General features: G+C 41.2%; 4 protein-coding genes across 9 annotated transcripts in view; 2 read left to right on the forward strand and 2 right to left on the reverse strand.

Annotated features, from left to right (window-relative positions):
• Positions 1 to 309: 309 nt before the first annotated feature.
• FBXO43 (F-box protein 43) lies at positions 310 to 11,279 on the reverse strand. Of its 4 annotated transcripts, none has more exons than XM_053961638.1 (7): positions 9,686 to 11,279; positions 9,500 to 9,576; positions 7,436 to 7,590; positions 2,843 to 4,368; positions 1,889 to 1,991; positions 907 to 990; positions 310 to 818 (listed from the first exon to the last, which is right to left on the reverse strand). In XM_053961638.1, exons 4-7 carry the CDS (start codon positions 4,324 to 4,326, stop codon positions 570 to 572), a joined length of 1,920 nt encoding a protein of 639 aa, XP_053817613.1. In that variant the 5' UTR covers positions 4,327 to 4,368; positions 7,436 to 7,590; positions 9,500 to 9,576; positions 9,686 to 11,279; the 3' UTR covers positions 310 to 569. The 4 variants fall into 4 exon arrangements, with proteins under 4 accessions (XP_053817613.1, XP_053817589.1, XP_053817596.1 ...); XM_053961614.1 differs by having other exon boundaries at positions 907 to 1,092; positions 9,686 to 11,278; XM_053961621.1 differs by lacking the exon at positions 7,436 to 7,590 and having other exon boundaries at positions 907 to 1,092; positions 9,686 to 11,278.
• A 2,428-nt stretch (positions 11,280 to 13,707) lies between these two features.
• POLR2K (RNA polymerase II, I and III subunit K) lies at positions 13,708 to 16,909 on the forward strand. Of its 3 annotated transcripts, none has more exons than XM_053961665.1 (4): positions 13,708 to 13,814; positions 15,482 to 15,545; positions 16,252 to 16,344; positions 16,754 to 16,909. In XM_053961665.1, the coding sequence occupies exons 2-4, from the start codon at positions 15,485 to 15,487 to the stop codon at positions 16,774 to 16,776; spliced, it is 177 nt and encodes a 58-aa protein (XP_053817640.1). In that variant the 5' UTR covers positions 13,708 to 13,814; positions 15,482 to 15,484; the 3' UTR covers positions 16,777 to 16,909. The 3 variants fall into 3 exon arrangements, with proteins under 3 accessions (XP_053817640.1, XP_053817631.1, XP_053817625.1); XM_053961656.1 differs by having other exon boundaries at positions 13,716 to 13,887; XM_053961650.1 differs by having other exon boundaries at positions 13,739 to 13,803.
• Positions 16,910 to 17,830: 921 nt separating this feature from the next.
• LOC128796335 (uncharacterized) lies at positions 17,831 to 18,551 on the reverse strand. Its single transcript, XM_053957876.1, has 2 exons — positions 18,228 to 18,551; positions 17,831 to 18,146 (listed from the first exon to the last, which is right to left on the reverse strand). The coding sequence occupies exons 1-2, from the start codon at positions 18,549 to 18,551 to the stop codon at positions 17,850 to 17,852; spliced, it is 621 nt and encodes a 206-aa protein (XP_053813851.1). The 3' UTR covers positions 17,831 to 17,849.
• Positions 18,544 to 20,207, forward strand: part of SPAG1 (sperm associated antigen 1) — a 37,040-nt gene continuing 35,376 nt past the window's right edge. Inside the window, exons 1-2 of the mRNA XM_053957867.1 lie at positions 18,544 to 18,632; positions 19,793 to 19,934. Of these exons, the coding sequence (XP_053813842.1) occupies positions 19,795 to 19,934 (140 nt within the window). The 5' untranslated portion in view covers positions 18,544 to 18,632; positions 19,793 to 19,794. The remainder of the gene's footprint in view (positions 18,633 to 19,792; positions 19,935 to 20,207) is intronic.

Consider the following 20,207-nt stretch of genomic DNA (forward strand, 5'->3'; position numbering starts at 1 on the left):
ACAGCATCAGTTCAGTTTATAAATTACTATTCTATTGAATTCCTTTACAGCGGCTAAGAGAACAACAAATTATTGCAATAAAAAATTCAGACAACTAATATATTAGTTTTAACATTTTACCATCCATATTAATAGAAGCATTTTTGCAAATGTACATAAGTGTCCCAGTTTGAGACATTTTTTAAATATTTACTGTATTTTAAAGTGAATAAATAAATCTGATTTCAACGACTTTTTTAGAAATAATTTTCTTTAATTTGTCTTTAAGACAAGAATAACATTTTTAAACATTGATGAGGCCATGTAACCTAAATATTAAAGACTACATTTAAGACACTTTATTTAAAAATTAAGATGTTAGTAAATTTCTACCTACTACACAACAGGTAAAACAAAACATAAAATATTTTTAAATGTTCATTTTTTAAAAAACAAAATTATACTATGTTAATTAAGATATATACATGAGAGGTTATCTTGGTAAGTCAGCAAGAACAAATGGGATGATACTTTCAAAATGCATACCTTTAGGAATGAGTTAAATGTAAGGAGTTACATGCTTTACAAATTTAGAGCCTTTTTAAATTTCTTTTGCTTTGGGCACTTCCTGGTGGAGCATCTTTTTTGTTCTTCCGTTTTGCAGATAAACTACTACATTCTTTTGACCCATGGAATGCATGCAGACATAAAATACAGAACTCAAATGCACATGATTCTCTGCTACATAGTCCCCGTTTCTTTACCAATTGATATTTAGCAGGATATTGACATCTTGGACAGGGTTTTAGAGCTTCATCAGTGAATAGAGTTTTAGCAACCTGTAGCAAGAGAAGAGAAAAAAGAGATTTATTCTTGTAAATGAAAACATTCTAAAAACTGAAAATGAAGCCTTTCTTAGATACCTACTTTCATGTATTCTTCCTGCCTACTAGCTGAGTGGGGAACAGAACTGCATCTCCTAGGTGTAAGTTCAGTGTGTGAAGGTGGTGTCTGTAAAACAGGAGTTCTGGCTTGAGCTTGAACAGGCCTTAGAGCAGACCTATTGAGAATATTAAGTCTTGTAGCAGCATCTTCAGTCTTCAATAAATATTCCTGTTAGTTTATAATTATTTAACAGAAAAAGGAGAAAATTAGGATTTTATTTCATTTAGGATTTACAGCTAGATTTTACTTGAGTTTTTTCCTTCTGCTAAAACACATAAGAAAAGAAAATTATATATTTTATACATATATATATCACAAGTATTTACCATTAAATGTTTATATTTAGCAAGGGATCAAGAGAGAGATCAACAAAAACAAAGTCCCATGAGCAGGGTAAAAAGCCAACTGTCTTTTAGCGCACTCTACTGGTGCTCATGTTTGTGAATAGGACATCTCAAGAGCAAGTGTGCATGTATCATCTGGAAGGTCTGAAAAAATATACTGCTATTAATATGCTTATTTCTCTAGATGCCCCTTAAAAAACCTTCTACATATCCTTCTGATGTTCACAAATACACCGTGACACAAGCACTCCTGAAAATAATCGGGAAGTAGTGTAGAGTAGGTCCTACAGCACTGCAGACCAGAGTGAAATGGACAATGAGGAACAGCATGGCACAACGGTATGAGCAGAGTTTAAAATCTAAAGCTAGAATTAGTCAAGGAAGAGATCCTACAGGATTCTCAAGAAAAGGCAGGAGGGGTAAATAAGAGTTTTACATGATTGAAAGACCAGTACTCAAACTGCAGACAACTGAAAAGCAGTGAGAGCCATTACATTCACCTGTTAGAATCCATCACCTACTCATTTTGGAACTCTACTTTTCAGTAGCTTTACAAGATGTTTTGTCTTTCCTTCTTTCTTTCACACTTAAAAAAAAATCACCTTTGAGAACTATCTTACCCGAGCTGCTTCTTTGAGCTGTTTTGTGTACAACTTTCTCCTCTTATCTGCACTTCTGTCTTGTACAATGATTTCACGCCAGCTTTTGCTTACTTTCCAAATGCTGGAACAAATAAAAAATTTATCCACTTTCAATTTTTTTCAAGTGGTGCAGGAATCATGATAGTAAGACTAGTAGTAAAGATTTTTGCATGGTTTCATATACTCTTGGGTTATTTTACAGACTGTGGCTGTAGACTAGTTCTTTATTTTGTTATGAAACACAGATCTCATACTTTACATATCATTGTATAACAGAAGAGTCTAAAGAACAACAGCAACATTAATAGCACAGCATATCTTTGACTTGGAAAATAATTTCTTCCTCCATATAAGCCACTTACCAAGACTGTTTCTAGTCACATTTGTGTTAAGAGTTCTGAAAACATCTGTGTCCTTAGACTTTCATCTATTCACCCATTCCCTTTGTTACAACAAAGAAATCAAAAGTGTTGTGCGAAATGTAACAGTTCCTCTTGATTAGAAATTAATCGAGACGATTACTCATGAATCAAAATTCTTTGAGCATCTTTGTGCTTAGAAATAACTGAGGAAATAAAATACACAAGAAAAATTCTAGAAAATGTGCTTTGAGTGCTATGCACTATTGGGAACTTGTAATGAGGATAAATTACTTTCTAGGCTTAAAGTAATTTTCATATATTTTAAAATTTACAAGTATGGTGATTTAGTTTTGAGTTCACTAATTTTCCATGATTTTTTAACTTTTAATGCCCCTATTTATTTTTAGATTTACACAGAAAGACCTACTTAATTAACAGTGAGCAAACTTTTTTTTCAGAAACAAACACATTTTGTTGATGACAACACCCAGTATTCCAGAAGTTATTCTAATTCATTCACAGAAGCACATCTTTTTCCCTTTTTTTGTGTGTGTGAAGCAATAGTACTTACCTGCATAGACTTTCTACTGTCAAAGCATCTAAAACTATAGCAAGGACATGTTTTAAATTTCTATCTTTCAATTCTGTTAAAATATCTAATTTTTCAAGGCCCATTTTCTTGCCAATAAGTCCAGGAAGAACATCATCTAATGCAAATATTTCTGTTCCATCAATATTCTCCGAGATTTGCTTTTGGTGCAATCTTTGTCTTTGCAAGCAAATTTCATGAACTATTTTCAGAGCTGGAGTTCTTGAGAGATCTCCATGACTTACAACCAGGTCTCCACTCAGCTGTTCTTTTAGAACTAACTCATGACCTTCACTGACAAAGTCTCTTTCTTTTGTTAATAAATGCACTGAAGTAGGACTGCCATGATTATCTTCTGTCTCTGACTGGGAGCCTAGTTCCCGAAGAGTGGATAACCTTCTGACTCGCTCAAGTTTTCTTGTCTTTCTTTTACTGTCTAAAGTTTTGGAATCTTCTTTGTGCTTTTGGAAGAGCTCTTGGAAAGATCCCTCAAAATCAGACAATGAGTCTCCTGATTTGTCCAAAGGAAGTGAATTATATCCACTATCTTCAGGCGTTGAAAGATCTGGGTAATTTGCTACCTTAACAGGGGGAGAATTTACGTCACATAGTCCAAAGTTTGAGTTCTCTACAGGACTGGTGATAGGAATCAGGTATTTACCCTCACTGGCCTCAGGGAGGCTACTCCTACTGTAAGTAGGAGTCCTAAGCACCCCCTCTCTAACACTCATAAGATCATTTTCATTAAATTCATTAGTGTTACTAGCAGTGACATCCTTCCACTGAATTGGAGATAAACTCTCTGATTCTAACAATAAGGGGTCCTTACTCTGGGACTCCTCTAGTGTAGAAGTCCTTTGTTGTGAAAAGGAGAGCCTCCGTTTTGGAGAATCAGGATTAGAATTCTCAGGTTCTGAAGTGCTAGTTGTCAGAGGTTTGTAACCTTTATCTTTTGGAGAATATGCAGCAGTTTGTGAGAGCTTTTCTTCAGAACTCAAAACACAAGAGAATATTTTTTTCCTGATGCCTCCTGAAGAACTAAGTTGTCTTTCACAGCATCCTACATTTGTGCCAGCTTTGACAATATTGGGCAAAAGCAGCCTCCTGCGTAGTGATGAGCCTTTTCTACTTGATTTAGGAGTTTCAAAAAAATCTTCACTTCTATTTGCTTCTCTTTCTTCTGATAAGGAGATAGAATTAAATTCTTTTTCAATAGATGGTGACATGGGAAAGAAGGCACTTGGATGGATGTGCTCAGAATGCTGCTGTAGCAATGATACACTTGTTACACTCGGTGCTTCTTCACATTCTGCATCAGGATCTTTTACTGACTCGTTGCATCTGCTGTCCAGAAATGCTGAAGTGCAACACGTGTCTTTAAAATTTGAGTATTTAAAGTTGCTCCTGGAAGGTGTTAATCTATTTCTTTTAAGAATATTGAACCTCACTAGATGACTGTCCGACATCTTCTGCTTGACACTGACTTTCTAAAGATACCACTGCTGTTTCTGAAACAAACAATAAAAGCAGTCACCAAAACCCCCTCAGATTAGAGAGAAAGCCTTGTGTAAGTCTATCAAGATAACAGTCATAACAAAAGTATTGTCATTAGTCTCGGTAGAAACAGTGCTTACACATAAACACAAAAGTAAATGGTAAGAATGAGTGATTAAAATGCATATTATACTGTGAGGTAAATCAAACATATATCCAGTCAGCTAATTGACCTGGCAGTCCTCATCTGTGGAAAAGCTCTTCAAATAAGCTACACAGCAATTAGAAGCTCATTGGTGCTGAAATTGGCAACAAAACTCCCCATCATTCCAGTAGAGCCAAGATTTTTATTGGTACTGTCCTGGTTCATCCAGCAACTGATAGTTCAGTACTCAAGAATGAGCAGAAGCTCTGGTAATAGGTGAGTTTAGACAAAAGGCATTTTCTCCTTAAGTAAAATAAGAGGACTTATCATGAAGTTACAAGTCTAGAAGTCTCCCTATTACTTAGATCCCTAGAGTCCCCAGAGGGAATGAATTTGACCTCTAGTCACGAAGTGAAAAGTGCTTTTTTATCTGCCTTAACATTTAAGTGTTGTTTTGTAAAGAAGCTCTCTGCATTTGCTCATCTCTATGGGTAAACTGAGTGTTCTAATGTTTATATTTTAAAGAAAATGACTGACTATACACACACTCACCAGGTACACAGAATTTAAGAGCTACTATATATTTTCCTAGAAAGGTTAGAAGTGGCTAATGCACACAAATAAAAGATGTGTGGAGACAGGCTTACTTTTGCCACACATACACTGCAGAGTTTCTCCACCCTAACTGTAGTGGCATTAGGTCACTGCTTTCTACGCACAGTAACTGTACAGATGATGTTATGACTAATGCAGCGAGAGGGCTGCTCTCAAAGACACCAAAGTAGTTCACATCAGTGTTGCAATACTCAGGAGTTTGAATCAGCACCTTTTACTGTGGTATGTTACCGCTAGAACTGATATTCTGAAACATAAAGCCTAGAATTAGCAACTGACCTTTCAAAACAGAAGTAGGAATTTTTAAAGGTGATTTCAACATCAAATACTAAGCCATTGCTAATATCCCAATGGTCCTGTCTTAGTCTAGCCCTAAGCCACCAAATACAAGCAATGGGAACCCAAACTGCTCGAGAGAGGTGAGGCAGAACGATTCTTTGATGATCTTGGGTCATTAATTAGCATTTTTTGACCCACATGGAAAGCACTTTTTAAGATTATTGCAATATTTAAAAAAATGCTTCATTTTGTTTTCTACTGTAAGAAGACAGCAACAAGAGAGGTTCAAAAGGAAAAGGATGTTAAACAGCAGAATGTCACCTTGGCGTAAAGACATACACAATCTTGCTAATATCAGTATGAAATCAAACAGACTTAAATAAAATACACATACCTAACTGAGAAAAACTCTTCTATCAAAGACAGGTATGTGAAAATAATTCCAAGACAACAACAAACTGAAGTCTGGCATGCTTTGTTCCCTTCTCCCATTTACTTCTATAAGTACCTTTCTTTCCTGTTTGTTTTCCATCTCTGCTTTTACCTTGCTCCCTGTTTTACACAATGAAACAAGTGACAGCACAAATAGGAAATACAAGGCCATAGCTTTAAGCCAGTGTTTAGTGAATTAGAGATTACTTCTTTGCTGCTGCAGGACCAACTCCAAGTAGCATTTAGTGTTTCATCTGCATCACTTCTCCATGTAGATCTCTAAGTACTGGTGTTCCCCAGCAGTTGATCCTGGGCCCACTATAGTTCAACTTGTTCAGCTGTGACTTGAATGGGCAGACACCTCCCTCAGCAAGTTCACTGGTGGCACAAAGCTGGGAGGAGCAGCTGATACCCCAGAGGGTCATGCAGCCTTTCAGAAGGACCTGGGCAGGCTGGAGAGATGGGCAGGGAACCATCTGAAACCCAACAAAGGCAAATGCAGATCCTGCACCTGAACCTGAACCCCAGGATGGAGGAACACCAGTACAGGCTGGGGGCTGACCTGCTGGGAAGCAGCTCTGCAGAGAAGGTCCTGGTGGACAACAAAATGGCCATGAGCCAGCAGTGTGCCCAAGAAGGCCAAGGGTACCCTGTGGTACATTAGGAAAAGCATTGCCAGCTGGTTAAGGAAGGTGATCCTGACCCTATGCTCAGCCCTCTTGAAGCCTCACCCGGAGTGCTGTGTCCAGTTCAGAGCTTTCCAGGTCAAGAAAGACAAAGAAATACTGGAGAGAGTCCAGTGGAACTATGGAGATTAGGGGACTGGAACACCTGATTTATGAAGAAAGGCTGAGGAAGCTGGGCCTGTATAGCCTGGAGAAGGGACCTTATCGACATCTATCAGTATCTGAAGGGAAGGTATCAAAAGGATGCAGACAGGCTCTTCCTGGTGATGCCAAATGATAGCACAAGAGGCAATGGGCAGAAACCGGCACATGGAAAGTTCCACCTGAACATGAGAAAAAAGTTCTTTACTGTGAGGATGACAAAACACTGGAAGAGGCTGCCCAGAGAGCTCATGGGGTCTCCTTCTCTGGAGATATTCAAAAGCCATTTGGGTACTGAGTAATGTGCTCTGAAGACCCTGCTCAAGCAGGAAAGCTGGACTAGATGATCTCCGGTGGTCCCGTCCAATCTTACACATGCTGTGATTCCATGGTTTTAGGCAATAGGCTGAAAAGACTTTGTTGTAAACCAGAAAATAACTTTTTCCTATATTTTTAAAGGTATGAAATCTCTGTGCAGCACACTGCTGCACTTCAGGCAATTATTCATGCTATAAGCAAAGGACCACATAAGCATAGCTCTTCTTTTTGTAAGAAGACCTATAAGAAGTCTGTTATAACAAGAGGGCATTATCTTCACTAGTCTACAAGAAGAATTGAGGTTTCATTTTCATGCTGAATTTTGGACAACTGCAGTTAGTTAGCAAATGTTGCCAGTAGATATTACTTCCAAAAATGTTGATAGAGATTTAAACTGAATGCTAGAGACAGCTGTCCAAAATCTTAATCCCCCCACCCCCCACAAAATCACATACACACACTTACCTTTAAAAATATTAGTATTTCCCTTAAACACAGTCAAACTAACCACACATTTAACGAAAGCCCAAAGTCTTCCAGGCTTAGAAAATTAATTTTCAGGTAGCATGCTGAAGAAACAAAAGGAAAATCTCATGCTTGCAGTTTCATGCTCAGGCATTCTATGGGACAATTGAGAACAGAAGATAATTAAAATATTACAGTATAAAAGAAGTTAATCAAACTTGTGCTTCAAGCAACAAAAATCACAGTAAAACAAGATTTTGCATCCATAAGGGAGGTCAGAATAGCAGAATTAAAGAAATGTTGGTAACTCAAGTAGAAGCCGAATATAAAGCTGTACAGAGGCCAGCGTCCGGCAGGGGGAGCTTGTGAGCGCAGTACATTGATTCCGCTATGTTGGCAAACATTACAGGATAATACCAATAAAATTGCCAATTGACACTGAGTGAACAATGGCCATCCATTAAGCTTCATTTCACCTCTTTTCTATGCTTCATTCTATACCTCTCCATTCATTCATACATTTTTATACTTACTTTTACTTCTTTACCCCCTACTCCACAATTTTGAGACTGCATGTGGAGTATTGCCTTCCACCGTGAGGCCCCCAAAAAGAAGGAGATGGACATGTTGGAGCGAGTCCAGAAATGGGCATGAAAATAATCAGGGGCTGGAGCACCTCTGCTCTGAAGACAGTCTGAGACAGTGGGCACTGCTCAGCCTGGAGAAGAGAAGCCTTCAGGGAAAAATAATTGTAGCCTTTCAGTACCCCATGGGTACCCATCAAGAAAGCCAGAAAGGGATTTTTTACAAGTGCATTTGGTGATAAAACAAGGCAGTAGGGGCTTTAAACTGAAAGGAGAGTTAGGTTAGATGTTAGGAAGAAATTGCTCACTATGAGGGCAATGAGACACTGGAACAGGTTGCCCCGAGAAGTCACAGAAGCTCCATTACTAGCAGTGTTCAAGGTCATGCTGGATGTGGCTTAGAACAACCTGATTTAGTAGAAGGTGACCCTGCCCATGGAAGGGGCTCAGAACTGGATGATCTTTAACATCCCTTACAACCTGAACCATTCTGTGATTTACACAAACCCCAGCATACACCTCAAGCTTGTATATTATTTTTTTCCAAAATGTAGTACCTGTGCAAATTAAGCTTTAATTCAACACAAGGTCTCATTTTACAAATACAAAAGGAAAAGCCTTTCAGAGGTGCTGAGCATTTCTCATAATAGAACAAGATTCTATTTCTAGTCATAAGAGATGCCTAACAAAATATCGTATAACACTATCTTTTATAAGCACTTCTTTTTTATCATGAGAACTTCATCTACTAAATTTGAGCCATAACACTACACCTTTTTCATTTGGGGATCTTTAACTAGTTCCTGAAAATTTTCTTAACCTTGGCTTAGATGGCGTCAAATAGATGTGCAGGGAAGAAAAGGCTGGTCACACCACTAGTCAGTTACAGAGGAAGTAACAAAATCCATATCTACTAAGGATAGATTTATGTGCTCTGTGCATTTCTCATATCTATTATTAATTTTGCAGTTCTCAAATCAATTTACAAAGCAACTGCAAACTTTCTGGTAGTTCACTGGTCAAAATAATTCATATTCAGAGACCCAAACTAAATTTAGGACAGGATTCACAGATTTAGACAAGGAGCAATTTCTAACAAGTTTAGTCTTACTAAGCATCCTAGAGAGGGAAGAATGTTGGTTACTAGAAGCAATATAAATGGTGCCTCCAACTTGGACGTAAATTCTAGGATGGAGTCACACCTGTTCCTAGCAATTTGTATTCCTCAGTAATACACACAGAACACTTATACATTGAACAAGACATTTTCTGCCTTTTTAAAAATCACTGTTCACCACTGCTTACAAAACAGATAAAGACAAAGTCTTGTTGATACAGAAGTATTTTCTCTGTTATTTAAACAAATATGGTATCTGCAGTAAAAAAAGACTGCTCTTTGATCCTGATCACTGATACCTTCCAGGTAATAATACTGAAGGTGACACAGCCTAGTCCTATCTGCATGATATGGACCACTTACCCTAATTTGTGAAGCAAATCAAGATCTTCCAATGCAAAGGCGGTGTATTCAAAGTATTGCTTACCCCTAGTGATAACCTGAAGTGAGAAAGGATGTGGAGAGAAAAGAGAGAGGTGCAAGAGAAACATTACCCAGCTGAGACAGTTTTCACTCCACAAATATGTGTTAACTGAAATGCCTAATTACCCAGCGACGGCGATAATTGAGATGTAGCTGAGGACCAGCATCCGAGGGTCTCAGTCACCTGGGATGCCAGACACGAGCAAAGCAACCGCTTCGCCCTCTCCTCTGGCAAACCGGTGGGCACAGGAGCAGAGCCTGGGGGCCGCCCTACCACCGGGCGCAGCTGAGGCGGCGGCGGGGCACCCCGAGCAGGGCTGAAGGCGAGGAGCAGGAGTGGAGGCGGGCTGGAAGAACTCCAGCAGCTCTCGCCGCCCGGCCCCGGGCCCGTTGCCCTTGGCGAGGAGCCGCTTCGCTCTCCCCACCCACACCGGCCCCTCGCGTGCGGCCGCGGCCGCTTTCCCTCGCTCGGGTTTGAACTACCCGCCCTCACCAACCGCTGCCTCCCCGCCCCCTCCGCGCTCGGCCCCGGCCGGGAGCCTGAGGAGACCGGGTGTGCCCAGCCCGCCCCTCGGGGACGTGAGGGAGCACCGGCGAGGATTGCCCCGCTCCTCACGCTTGATACTTCAGCCCCGCGGCCCCCGCCGCACCCAGCCCGCAGTTAAAGCACCCCCGAGTCGTTCCTGCCCCTGCTCTGCTTCTCCAGAGGCGCCCAGTGAGGGTGGGGTTTTCCCGCCTCTGCCAGAGCCCACTGCGCTCCCTACGGCGGAGGGGAACGGGGGCGGGGGCGCGGGGGCACCGGCGCTAAGGGGCGGCTCAGGGGTGCCTGAGGCATTCACAGCTAATAATCCTTATCTGCACCACAGCCTTTAAGCTTGGGTTATAAGGGTGCTAGTTAATTTGAGTTAATTAGCTTAATTACCTTTTTACCGGACAGCCCAGGACTAAAACAGTCACAGAGCGTTTGTCAAGTACACCACCTTCAAAGAAGCCGGGTGAAGGATCCCCGACTCCAACACCGCACAGGTCCTCGAGTCTCCCAAGGTACTTTTTGCCAGAGATTCCAGGAAGGACCATTCTCCCCGGCTACAGTGTAGAGCTCGTTTTCCACGCCTTATCCTGTCGTGAATGGCCTAAGGGCTACTCTTGTTTAATTTGTTAAAAAGCTTGTAGTAATTTAGAAACTGGCTCCTGGGGTTCGCTGTGGTTTTAGTTTTTCTGTATACTGAAATAAACTCAAACCAAAAACCCGACCCAAAGAGAAAACCGCCAAAACTACGACTACGTGGATGGGTGTTTTTCCTGGGCTCGGTAAGGATAGCGTGAGGCTTCACACCGGCGGGATGGGGAATGTCAGACCTGAACGAGCCACCTAAAACCGGCTCTAAAAGCAACACCTACATTTTAATAAGCAAACTCCCGGCTTAAGTAACGTAATTCCTGTTCGTGGGTTCTGGCATTTCTCAGCCTTCCCCTTTGGCAACTCCGCTCCTCCTGGTGTGAGGCAGCCTGAGAGGGGCCCGAGGAAACAAGGGCTTAAAAGTTCCCGACCCAGAGCCGGCGGAAACTGACTTTTTAGGGAAAAAATATCGGTTTATTTGACTACAAGGTAACAGTTATGACTTAAAAGCTCTTGGACTATCTCCCTCTTCCTTTTTAGAAGGAGAAAACATTATAAACTTTCTCTAAAGTAGTAGAACTTTTCTGAAAGTGCTTTCTGTAGTACCGGCTGTTTAGCAGGAACTGAATAAAATTGTTTTTCAAATATTTGTATTTATTTCTAAAATACCTTCTCAGTAAAATTGGAAGCTTACTAGTGCGACACAGCCACTGCAAGCTCTGTGTCCGTCACTCAAACCTGGATGGATCAAAAATACCCAAGAAATTTATCAAGTTGTAATTGCGACATTTTATGCAATACACAGAAGTGTCACACTACAAAGTGTGTTTTAACAAAAAAAAAAAAAAAGTCCCCCTCCCAAAAACCCACCGCAACAAAAACCAACCAAGCAAGCAAAAAACAACAAAAAAACAAAAACAAAACAAAAAAAAAACCAAAACACAAAAAACCCACACCAAACAAACAACCCCCCCCAAAAAAATCAAAAACAAACAAACAAAAAAACAACAAAAAAAAACCAAACAAAAAAAAAACCCACAAAAAACCCCACCGAAACCTGAAAACGCTACTTCTAACAAGTGAAACGAGGTGAGACATTCTGCAACAGTCGCACTGCGCTCGGTTCCGGCTGCATTTCCTTCCCCTGTCCAAAGCACCTGTACCCCTGTTCCTTCCCCATCTCGACACACAAGCCTTTCTTCTCATTTGCCTACCAATTCCCCAATAACTATTTCACTTTACAGTACAGTGGAAGTCTCTCAGACAGTCTCAACATTCTCTGCTACTCTGAATCCAACGGAGCATCTTTAGGGCTGGAATTTACCAGCGCATAGGAATGGGATTTACCAAAGCGCTCCTCCTGTAAGGGGAGGATTTTATCGGAAACGGCTGAAGTGACCGAAGCTTTAAGAAGCTTTAAGATCTGGTAAAGCATCCTGTTTCTCCAAGGGAATGTTTAAAGGATGCCAATAATCAAACAGTTACATTATTTCTTTATTAATAATGGAAACATTATTTTCACTGGATTAACTGAATTTTTCATGGAGATATTTTTAGAAAGTCCTTTTAAATTTGTCAGTTTGACAAACGCGTTTTTAAAATACTAGCAACCCTAGAAAAAGAATAACCGGGGGGAGGGGGGTGTGTTTATTTGCTTGTTTAGGAGTTTGTAATTTCTTACCGTGCGTTTACTAAGAAAGAGCTCAGACTGTTTTTCTCCTCTGTTTAAACCTCTTGGTACCCACCCATACCCACGGCTCCGTAGCGGAGGAGAAGATGCAAGTAGTAACCTATAACAGTACCTCTGCCTTTTACAAACCATTTTTCTTGCCCGTGCTTTATTCTGGCACTCCAAATCTTTATTCTTAAAGACCAGTGTGAAGAAGCAAGTCTAAAGCCATTACTCTGAATTCATTACGTTTCATTTAAACACAAAATGAGGAAAACTACAACTATTTATTATTAGCCGAGCTCATTTTAGGTAAGTTACAAGTCCTATATGAAGGTGATTTACTGGTAGGAGAACATAAATGAATTACAACTGATAAAACCTCATCCGTACTAATTTGGATGCTTAGGAAACAAATTTTATTCAGTATTCAGAAACAGAAAGAGATCTTTCCTTAAACTTGGGAACCTTTGAATGATCTAGTAGTTTAAATCGGCATATTCACAAAACATAGTATTCGGTAAATATTGTGGGAAGGGGGGAGAAATACAGCAAAGATACCTAATTCTACAAACTGTCAGTCGAAGATTCAAAATTTCTACCACAAGCGAGGTGGAGCCAGTGACAAAGAGCAACCGGTGTCGTTTCAAATTTTGCTTGCACTATTTTTGTTCAGTACATCGGGAAATACAGACATATGGACTTCTTTCATAATAGAACCTTACACATAAGATGTGCAACATATATATTTGTAGTATGTAAGTTTGGCTTCATGTGGGTAAATATGATACCGACCACGGCATCAAACTATCAAGATGCCGGGTTTGTCCACGAATTTTAGGTAAAATGCTTCCGAAAACAGAGAGGACCTTGAGTGGTTTTAAACCTCGGTGGTTTAAAACTCCGCAGCCGTAAGACCAGACCTGGTGCGGGGTGTTCTCTATTTTTATACTTATTTTTACTTCTTTACCCCCTACTCCACAGTTTTGAGACCTCATGTGGAGTATTGTCTTCAGCCGTGAGGCCCCCAAAAATAGGGAGATGGACTATCCCGAATATGATGAGTACAGCTAAATAAAATAATGAAAACACCGGTGGACCTTGGGGCTCATGCTCATTTTACCTAACGATGCAGCTGCCTACTGTCTTCATTGACAACTGACACTGCTATTCATATGGAAGCTTGTGTGTTAAAATAATGTGTGCCTTTCTTGTTTATTTTTTTTTTTTATTTTTTTTTTTCCCCAAGTGGCTAACACCCAGAACGGAATCTTTATTACTTTCTCAGCCTCATTACTATTCACGGCGCGGAGGCCGGAGCTGGCGGCGGGGCGAAGCACGGCCCGCCCCCGCGGGCGCCGGGCGCTCGTCATCAGCGTGCGCCGGGGAGGCGGCGAGGGCGGCGGAGCTGCGGGAGCTGGCGAGCTGGGCCTTCGGGTGTTCCCTTCGCTGCTGGTGTGGCCGTGGTGGGCAGGGAAAGGCCGGGACCAGGCTCGTGGGCTTCGCTTCTGCGTGCCAGATCCGCGGACAGTGGGGGAGGTCGGAATTGGGGCGGGATGGGGAGCCTGGGGCCCGTGGGCTGTGCGAAAGGCTTATGCCCTTTTCCTTCGTGGGCTCTGCGGGACGTGAATGAGCGGGTTGGCCTCTTTTACGGGTGCATAAGAGATGCTCGGAGAGGGGACCCCGTTAATATGCAAAAATATCTGAAGCGAGGGGTGCCAAGAAGATGAAACCACGCTCCTCTTGGTGGTGCCAAAAACTAGGACAATAGGCAGCAGGCAGAAACTGAGGCACAGGAAGTGCCACTTGAATAGGAGGAAGAATTTCTTTACTGTGCGGGACTGCTCACTGGAACAGATTGTTCAGAGAGGTTGAGGAGTTCCCCTCACTGGAGATAATCCAGAACCATCTGCGTGCACTCCTGTGCCATGTACTCTAGAATGATCCCACTTAAGCAGGGAGATTGGACCACATGACCTGCTGTGGTCCGTTCCAGCCTTTCCCATTCTGTGATTTGGTGAACTGCTCTTGGCACATGGTACCCCCACATCTCTGCAGTGGATTCTGGCTGCACCCCAGCACGTGTTGGTGCATCACTGGGCCTTTTGGCTCTGTCAGCTTGGTGGCACTTAGGGCTGTAGGGTGTGTGAAGGCCAGCTAAGCTATGGCACCTCCCTGCAAAACACAGAACTGTAATTCACTGCTGCCCTTAGCAGCAGTATAATTTTGCTGCATAAGCAGCACTAGCCCAAGTTATTTAGCTCCAACTGTGATCCACCTTAGTTCAGCTCTGTGTTTTAGAAGAGTCTGCTGTTTTCCAGTTGTAATGGGTGACTGCACATATCTTACTGCAATGTGCTGACACAAAAAAACTGTGAGTTAAGATGCCACTATGATTATGGTGTAGCATACTTGAAAGCTGTAGAATTCAATGTATTCTTTCCCGTTCTCTTAAATGGAGTGACATATTGGGAGTTTTAACAAGATGGTTTGTCAAGTGTTGATCAGACATCCTAAAGTGTGAAATGTCCCTGTTCTGTTTTCAGTATCATAGTTTTCCCAGCTGAATTTATACTGAAACAAATTCTGATGATGAGGGAAATAATCTTTGCTGTAATGTTAAGCAAAAGCATCTGAGAGCCATTCTGTCATGAGAAGCGAAGGAAGCATCAAGAAGGCTATTTACTGGCATAAGGGTTAGGAATTCCTCCTGTATGTCAGACGGAACAGAAATGCAGAAAACAGCAGCCTCAGAAAACCTAATAGGAAATAATGAATGTTCTTGTCTAGACTTCAGTTGGGTGGGAAAAAGTGTTTATCTATGTACGGTAACCACCTCAAAATTCATGATTGCATGTACATTTAGATGTTAGGATAGGATTAGTTAAAGCTTGGAGGAGTGTTTGTGGAGTATATGTAACTATTTAGTCTGATGCCATGAAGAAATACTTGTCTTCAAATAAGTCTGAACAATCAAAACCATTATAGGACATTAAGAGGTATTTGGAGAATAGCATTGAGTTATTAGTCTTGTTTTGGGTTTGCAGGGTTGAATTTCATCTCTATGGCCCCTCATTGTTCCAAAAAACCCCAAACCCAAGGTAATGTGCATGTTGTGTATTTTTTGGTTTAGAACATGGATTCACAGAAGGACGTTCAGCCTCCAAAGCAGCAGCCAATGATTTACATTTGTGGAGGTAAAGAAAAGACATTAGTGATTTTTTTTTTATTACTTGTTACTGGAGATTTGTTTCTTTAATAATGAATAGTGCTTAGCTCTTATACTGAAGGGTACATAGATACAAATAGTTGCAGTGTATATCTTGATGATGTTTAAAGCTTTATGCATTGATGGTAACACATATATGGACTACATATGCAGTGTTGTGGAGATAATTCTCCAGAGCTTGTGTTGCTGTGTGGAGCTCTTCGATCTCTGTGTGTTTTATTGACAGTGCTGTAAGGGTGCTCAGCTTTCCCTGAAGTACAGTAGTCAAATACTCTCTTACCTATAGATAAATCAACAACTTAAAAATTGTTGGTTTTCAGGAATCTCTGGAATATTTTGTCTTTTAAGACAATAGACTTTGGAGGGATGAACTGAAATTTTCATTAGTAGATGATCTAATATCAAGTGTGGAATGTGTTCTATGCAGTAATATTTGGGTGATCTTTAGCAAGATTTGCTTTTATCTTAAATGTAAGTAAAGCTTGCTTTTTATTTTCTCTTCTTTTTTTCATGGTATCTTGTTATCATTGAGCTCTTGATATAGATTCATTACACTTGCTATGTTTTTTGCCACAAATAGGAATTTGACTATCACAGCTTTTCAAAGTTATCTGTGCATTAACAGTGCTGTTCTTCTTTGCCCCCACTTCCTTTTTCTTCCTCCGTAATATCAGAATGTCATACGGAAAATGAAATTAAGGCAAGAGATCCTATCAGGTGCAGAGAATGTGGCTACAGAATAATGTACAAGAAAAGGACAAAAAGATGTATCCTTTTACAAGTGCATTTGAGTGCCTTTGGAAAGCTGTGGATGGAGACAAGGGGAAACAGAATAGAAGACTCAAAAAAATACATAGCAATTCTTCAGGGTCAAAAATCAATACAGTAGAGCAAACTACTATAGCACAATCTCTGCAGTGTGATTTGGCACCTGGACTTCTTTTCTGGCACTTTCTCTTTTTTTTTTTTTTCCATTTTCTATGCACAATGTATTAAGTTACGATAGTCTGCTGGGTAACGTACTGTGAATTGTTGATATTATTCAGCATCTTACTAAAGATGACGTTTGAAATACTTTATGTAGGTAGTTGTGACTAGATTTAGACAGTCTCTTTTCCTCTCCCCCATCTTTTTTTCAACTACAACATATTTTTTTCTTTAACTGCATTATTCCAGTGGTAGTTTTTGATGCTCGATGATGTCTGCTGAAGATAGTGACTTCATGATGTAATCTTTCTGATAACTTTGTTCTGTAAAACTATTTGTGTGTAAATGCACACTCTTATTTGTGTTTTAAGAGATGGAAATATTAAAGTTTACTGTAATACTGAATTTTGTCTATATTGTCTTCCATCAATAGATTTCTAAAGCTGTTGTTTAAATTGTAGTCAAAGTATGCAGTATTTTTTAAGTTCAGTGATAATTGTATTCTTTACCATTACTCTCATCTAAACTATTTGCATTTTAACTTTGCTAAATGTTCTTTGGACTCCTGTGAACTGCCTAAAATAACTGTGGTTTGAATAAATTCTTCTGAAAATAAATAAGAAGCTACAGAGGGCTAGGTTTGAAACAGATCTAGATTTCAAAAAAGAAAATCTTAAAGGACATCAGAGGACCCAATTCTGGCACCCAGTTGTGGACAAGTCAAAAATATGGATGTCTTGAAGTGTGAAAAAAGCATTTATCCTGAAAGAAGAGGGAGAGGGAGGCAAATTAAACATTAAGAAGCAATGTTGAAACCGAAATTTCTTAAGTGCTGTTTGACTTGTTTGTATTCAAGGAAAGAATTAGATCTGTGTTGAAAAATCTTTGTAACACAGATCTAATTCTTTCCCAAAGAAAGATACCCAAAAAAGTAGTATCTTGTTTTGCTTTTCAGATGACTTTTCAGGGATCTGTCCTAAGTGATAGGTTTGTGATGATGAGCCAAAACTTTTTGCATCTGTTTGGAATGTGTGTTACGTAAATACTACTGAAGGGTACTACAACATACTGCTGGATTGTGTGCCTGATCTCCGTTTTGATGGTGCTAACGGTGCTGTTGAGATAATTTGTTTAACTCATCACTGTAATAATCTTTTTTAAGGTCTGCATGACTGTGCTGGCTTATAAATTAACTGCAGTGGCTTGTTACAGGGGATAAAACATTCTGAGATGCTGCTTTGGAGCTGTTTGGTTAAGATTTTCTTAGCTACCTGATCTATGCTATAAAGACTAGATTTCTTCCTGGAAACCAAATACACTCGGGTATAAATGATAACCTTTTTTACTACACTGTTGCTATCAGTTCACCAGCCTGGCCTACACAGCGTGCACCTTGTGCCTGCATAGCAGCACGAAGAGGTCGGCTACTGACACGGCTGCTCAATAAGGGTGAGGAGGAGCGGGCAGCGAAGCTCGCCGGCGAACGGAGGCGGGCTTGGCCCCTCTGCGGGCACGCCGGGTGCCTCTGGCTGCCGGACAAAGGCGGCGAAGAGCCCCGCTGCCCTCGGGAACGGGCACGGACCTGCTTTGGAGAGCAGCGCCGGCGGAGTGCAGAGCTGACGGGCAGCACTGCTGTGGGCACCTGGGGACACCGGCGTGGAAGAGTGACCGCTTGCTCTCCGCTGAGTGAAATACTACGCAGAAACACAAGGGTGATGCTTACCAGAGCTGCACCCCGGGCGCTGTATTTCTGCCCGCCCTCGGCAGGCGCTCCCCTCAGCCCCGATCCCCGCCCTGACCGCAGCCGCGCCTGCGCGGCCTGAGCGAAGGCCGGGCGGGCCCCGGCTGCAGTGTGGGCAGGGCCGCGTCCGTGTCCCGGAGACAGCGCGGCACCGGGCAGGTGGGTGCCGAAGAACGATAGGCGAGGCCAGTGTCGCCGCTGGAGCCCGGCGGGGCTCTGCGGGAGCCTCGGCAGGGCATCCCTGCGGCGGGCGGCGCCGTGTCCCTGCGGCGGGCGGCGCCGTGTCCCTGGCGCCATGTTGTACATAGCAACAGTTGCTACGCGCGGGCCGGCCGCGCTGCCCCGGCTCCGGCGGTGCGTGAGGGGAGCCTGGGTGCCGGCTTGCAGGTAAATCCCTGATCCGGGCCGGAGGATGTGTGGGGAAGCTGTATTGGAGCTGGGCTGTGCCGGCGCTGTGCCCCCGAGTCCTGGTCACCGCGGTGCCCGAGAGCTACGCTGGGCAGCTCCCTCCCGGCCACGGGAATAAACGAGAAAAATCGTCGGTGGTGATGAGAATTAAAAGATTCTTCTGTTCTTCTTTAATTATTTCTTGCATTTGTCCCTCTTTCCATGCGTCTTCTTCCTTTTCCAGTACTGAAACCGTAAAGTCTTGGGGCAGAATCTCTATGCAACACCTAATTATGACCAGTTATTATTTAAGTGATACTGTATTGTAAACATTTTTGTGTAACTACAAATTAATGTGTGTGATTATGCAAGACATTATAGCGCAATTATTTTAATTTGGTTTGTAGCTACACATAGTTGTTTTCACATACTGCCTAGTTGCCCTTATTGTATTTCTTAAAAATTAAGAAATCTGATCGCTTTGTGCACTATATAAAAGGGAGGGAGGGGGAGGAATAGAATTTCAGCTCCGTAGAGCTTGTAGTTAAAATAGAAAAAGATGCAGATGAGCAGATCAAAGGTACAGGGAGACAGAAATGTCTCATTTGAATCCCTCATTTCTTCAGTTACATACTTAGGGGAAAAGATTCAGATTAGTGCTGTAATATAATCAGAGACCCAGAAAATGCAGTTAGCTAGGAAAGAAAATTGAATTTATTTTGTCTACAGAGAAGCCAAAGATTTTCCTTCCTTTAGATACACTGCATTGATTAATGTCTTCCCTCTGAAAAAAAAGGAGTGTCCTTCACACTAATATCTTCTCCTTTGTGCTTATCCCACTTGGTCAAAACAGGTATGTGTTAAATAAAACAGAGAATGTGGTAGGCAAAACTGGCATTTTTTCTTTAAGTGGGCTTTCTGAATTGTTCTGACTTGCAGTAGAGTTGCATACTCTTACAAAGCATATCTCACACTTCTGTCTGTAAGCTTCTTGTCAGGGATAGTTAATGTAATCAGGTCTTCAAATCTGGTATTTTTTCTTTACAGGTCTGCTTGCATGAGAGAGTGGAGTGTGAGCAATTTTATTCCTTAAATTTGCATTACTTCAAAATGTAACTAGAAGCTTACAGAATCGCTTTTTTTTCCCTTTTAATATTTAGTTATGGGTGATGAGTCAGTACCGTATTTTTTGGGTGAAGGAACCACTAAAACATATCAAATACCTATTAGTCATCTGGACTACAAATTCATTGAAAAATGCACAGATGTTAAGCACCTGGAAAAGATTCTCAGGGTATTAAGGTAAATCTATTTTTTTCCTTAATTAATAATTATATTCCTGTTCTGTAAAATTTGAGGGAACCTTTTTCTATTTGTCTGAACCCTGTCTCTGACTTTCTAGTTTAAAATTAAAGTACGAAATTAAAGTAATCATGCTAAAGGTGTCCCAATGATAACACTGGAAATCAAAGTCCTTTTTTAACCACCCAAAAGTTTGAGTAGCTCAATGCTAGTTTTTTTATAAATGCTGCCACTCTGTTTTGGTTTTTTCATGATCTGTGTTGCATGACTTGC

The sequence above is a fragment of the Vidua chalybeata genome, chromosome 1 (genome assembly GCF_026979565.1).
Source record: "Vidua chalybeata isolate OUT-0048 chromosome 1, bVidCha1 merged haplotype, whole genome shotgun sequence".
NCBI classification, from domain to species: Eukaryota; Metazoa; Chordata; class Aves; order Passeriformes; family Viduidae; genus Vidua; species Vidua chalybeata.

Excerpts from the sequence above, each read along its gene's own strand:
- FBXO43 (XM_053961629.1), bottom strand. The coding sequence starts at position 4,326 with ATGTCGGACAGTCATCTAGTGAGGTTCAATATTCTTAAAAGAAATAGA. Across the intron at positions 1,992-2,842 it reads ACAGTAGAAAGTCTATGCAG|CATTTGGAAAGTAAGCAAAA; the intron begins GTAAGTACTATT and ends TATTTGTTCCAG. Across the intron at positions 1,093-1,888 it reads AGCTCAAAGAAGCAGCTCGG|GAATATTTATTGAAGACTGA; the intron begins GTAAGATAGTTC and ends ATAAACTAACAG.
- POLR2K (XM_053961665.1), top strand. The coding sequence starts at position 15,485 with ATGGATTCACAGAAGGACGTTCAGCCTCCAAAGCAGCAGCCAATGATT. Across the intron at positions 15,546-16,251 it reads AATGATTTACATTTGTGGAG|AATGTCATACGGAAAATGAA; the intron begins GTAAAGAAAAGA and ends CCGTAATATCAG. Across the intron at positions 16,345-16,753 it reads CAAGAAAAGGACAAAAAGAT|TGGTAGTTTTTGATGCTCGA; the intron begins GTATCCTTTTAC and ends GCATTATTCCAG.
- LOC128796335 (XM_053957876.1), bottom strand. The coding sequence starts at position 18,551 with ATGTACAACATGGCGCCAGGGACACGGCGCCGCCCGCCGCAGGGACAC. Across the intron at positions 18,147-18,227 it reads GCGCCCGGGGTGCAGCTCTG|GTGCCCACAGCAGTGCTGCC; the intron begins GTAAGCATCACC and ends CGGTGTCCCCAG.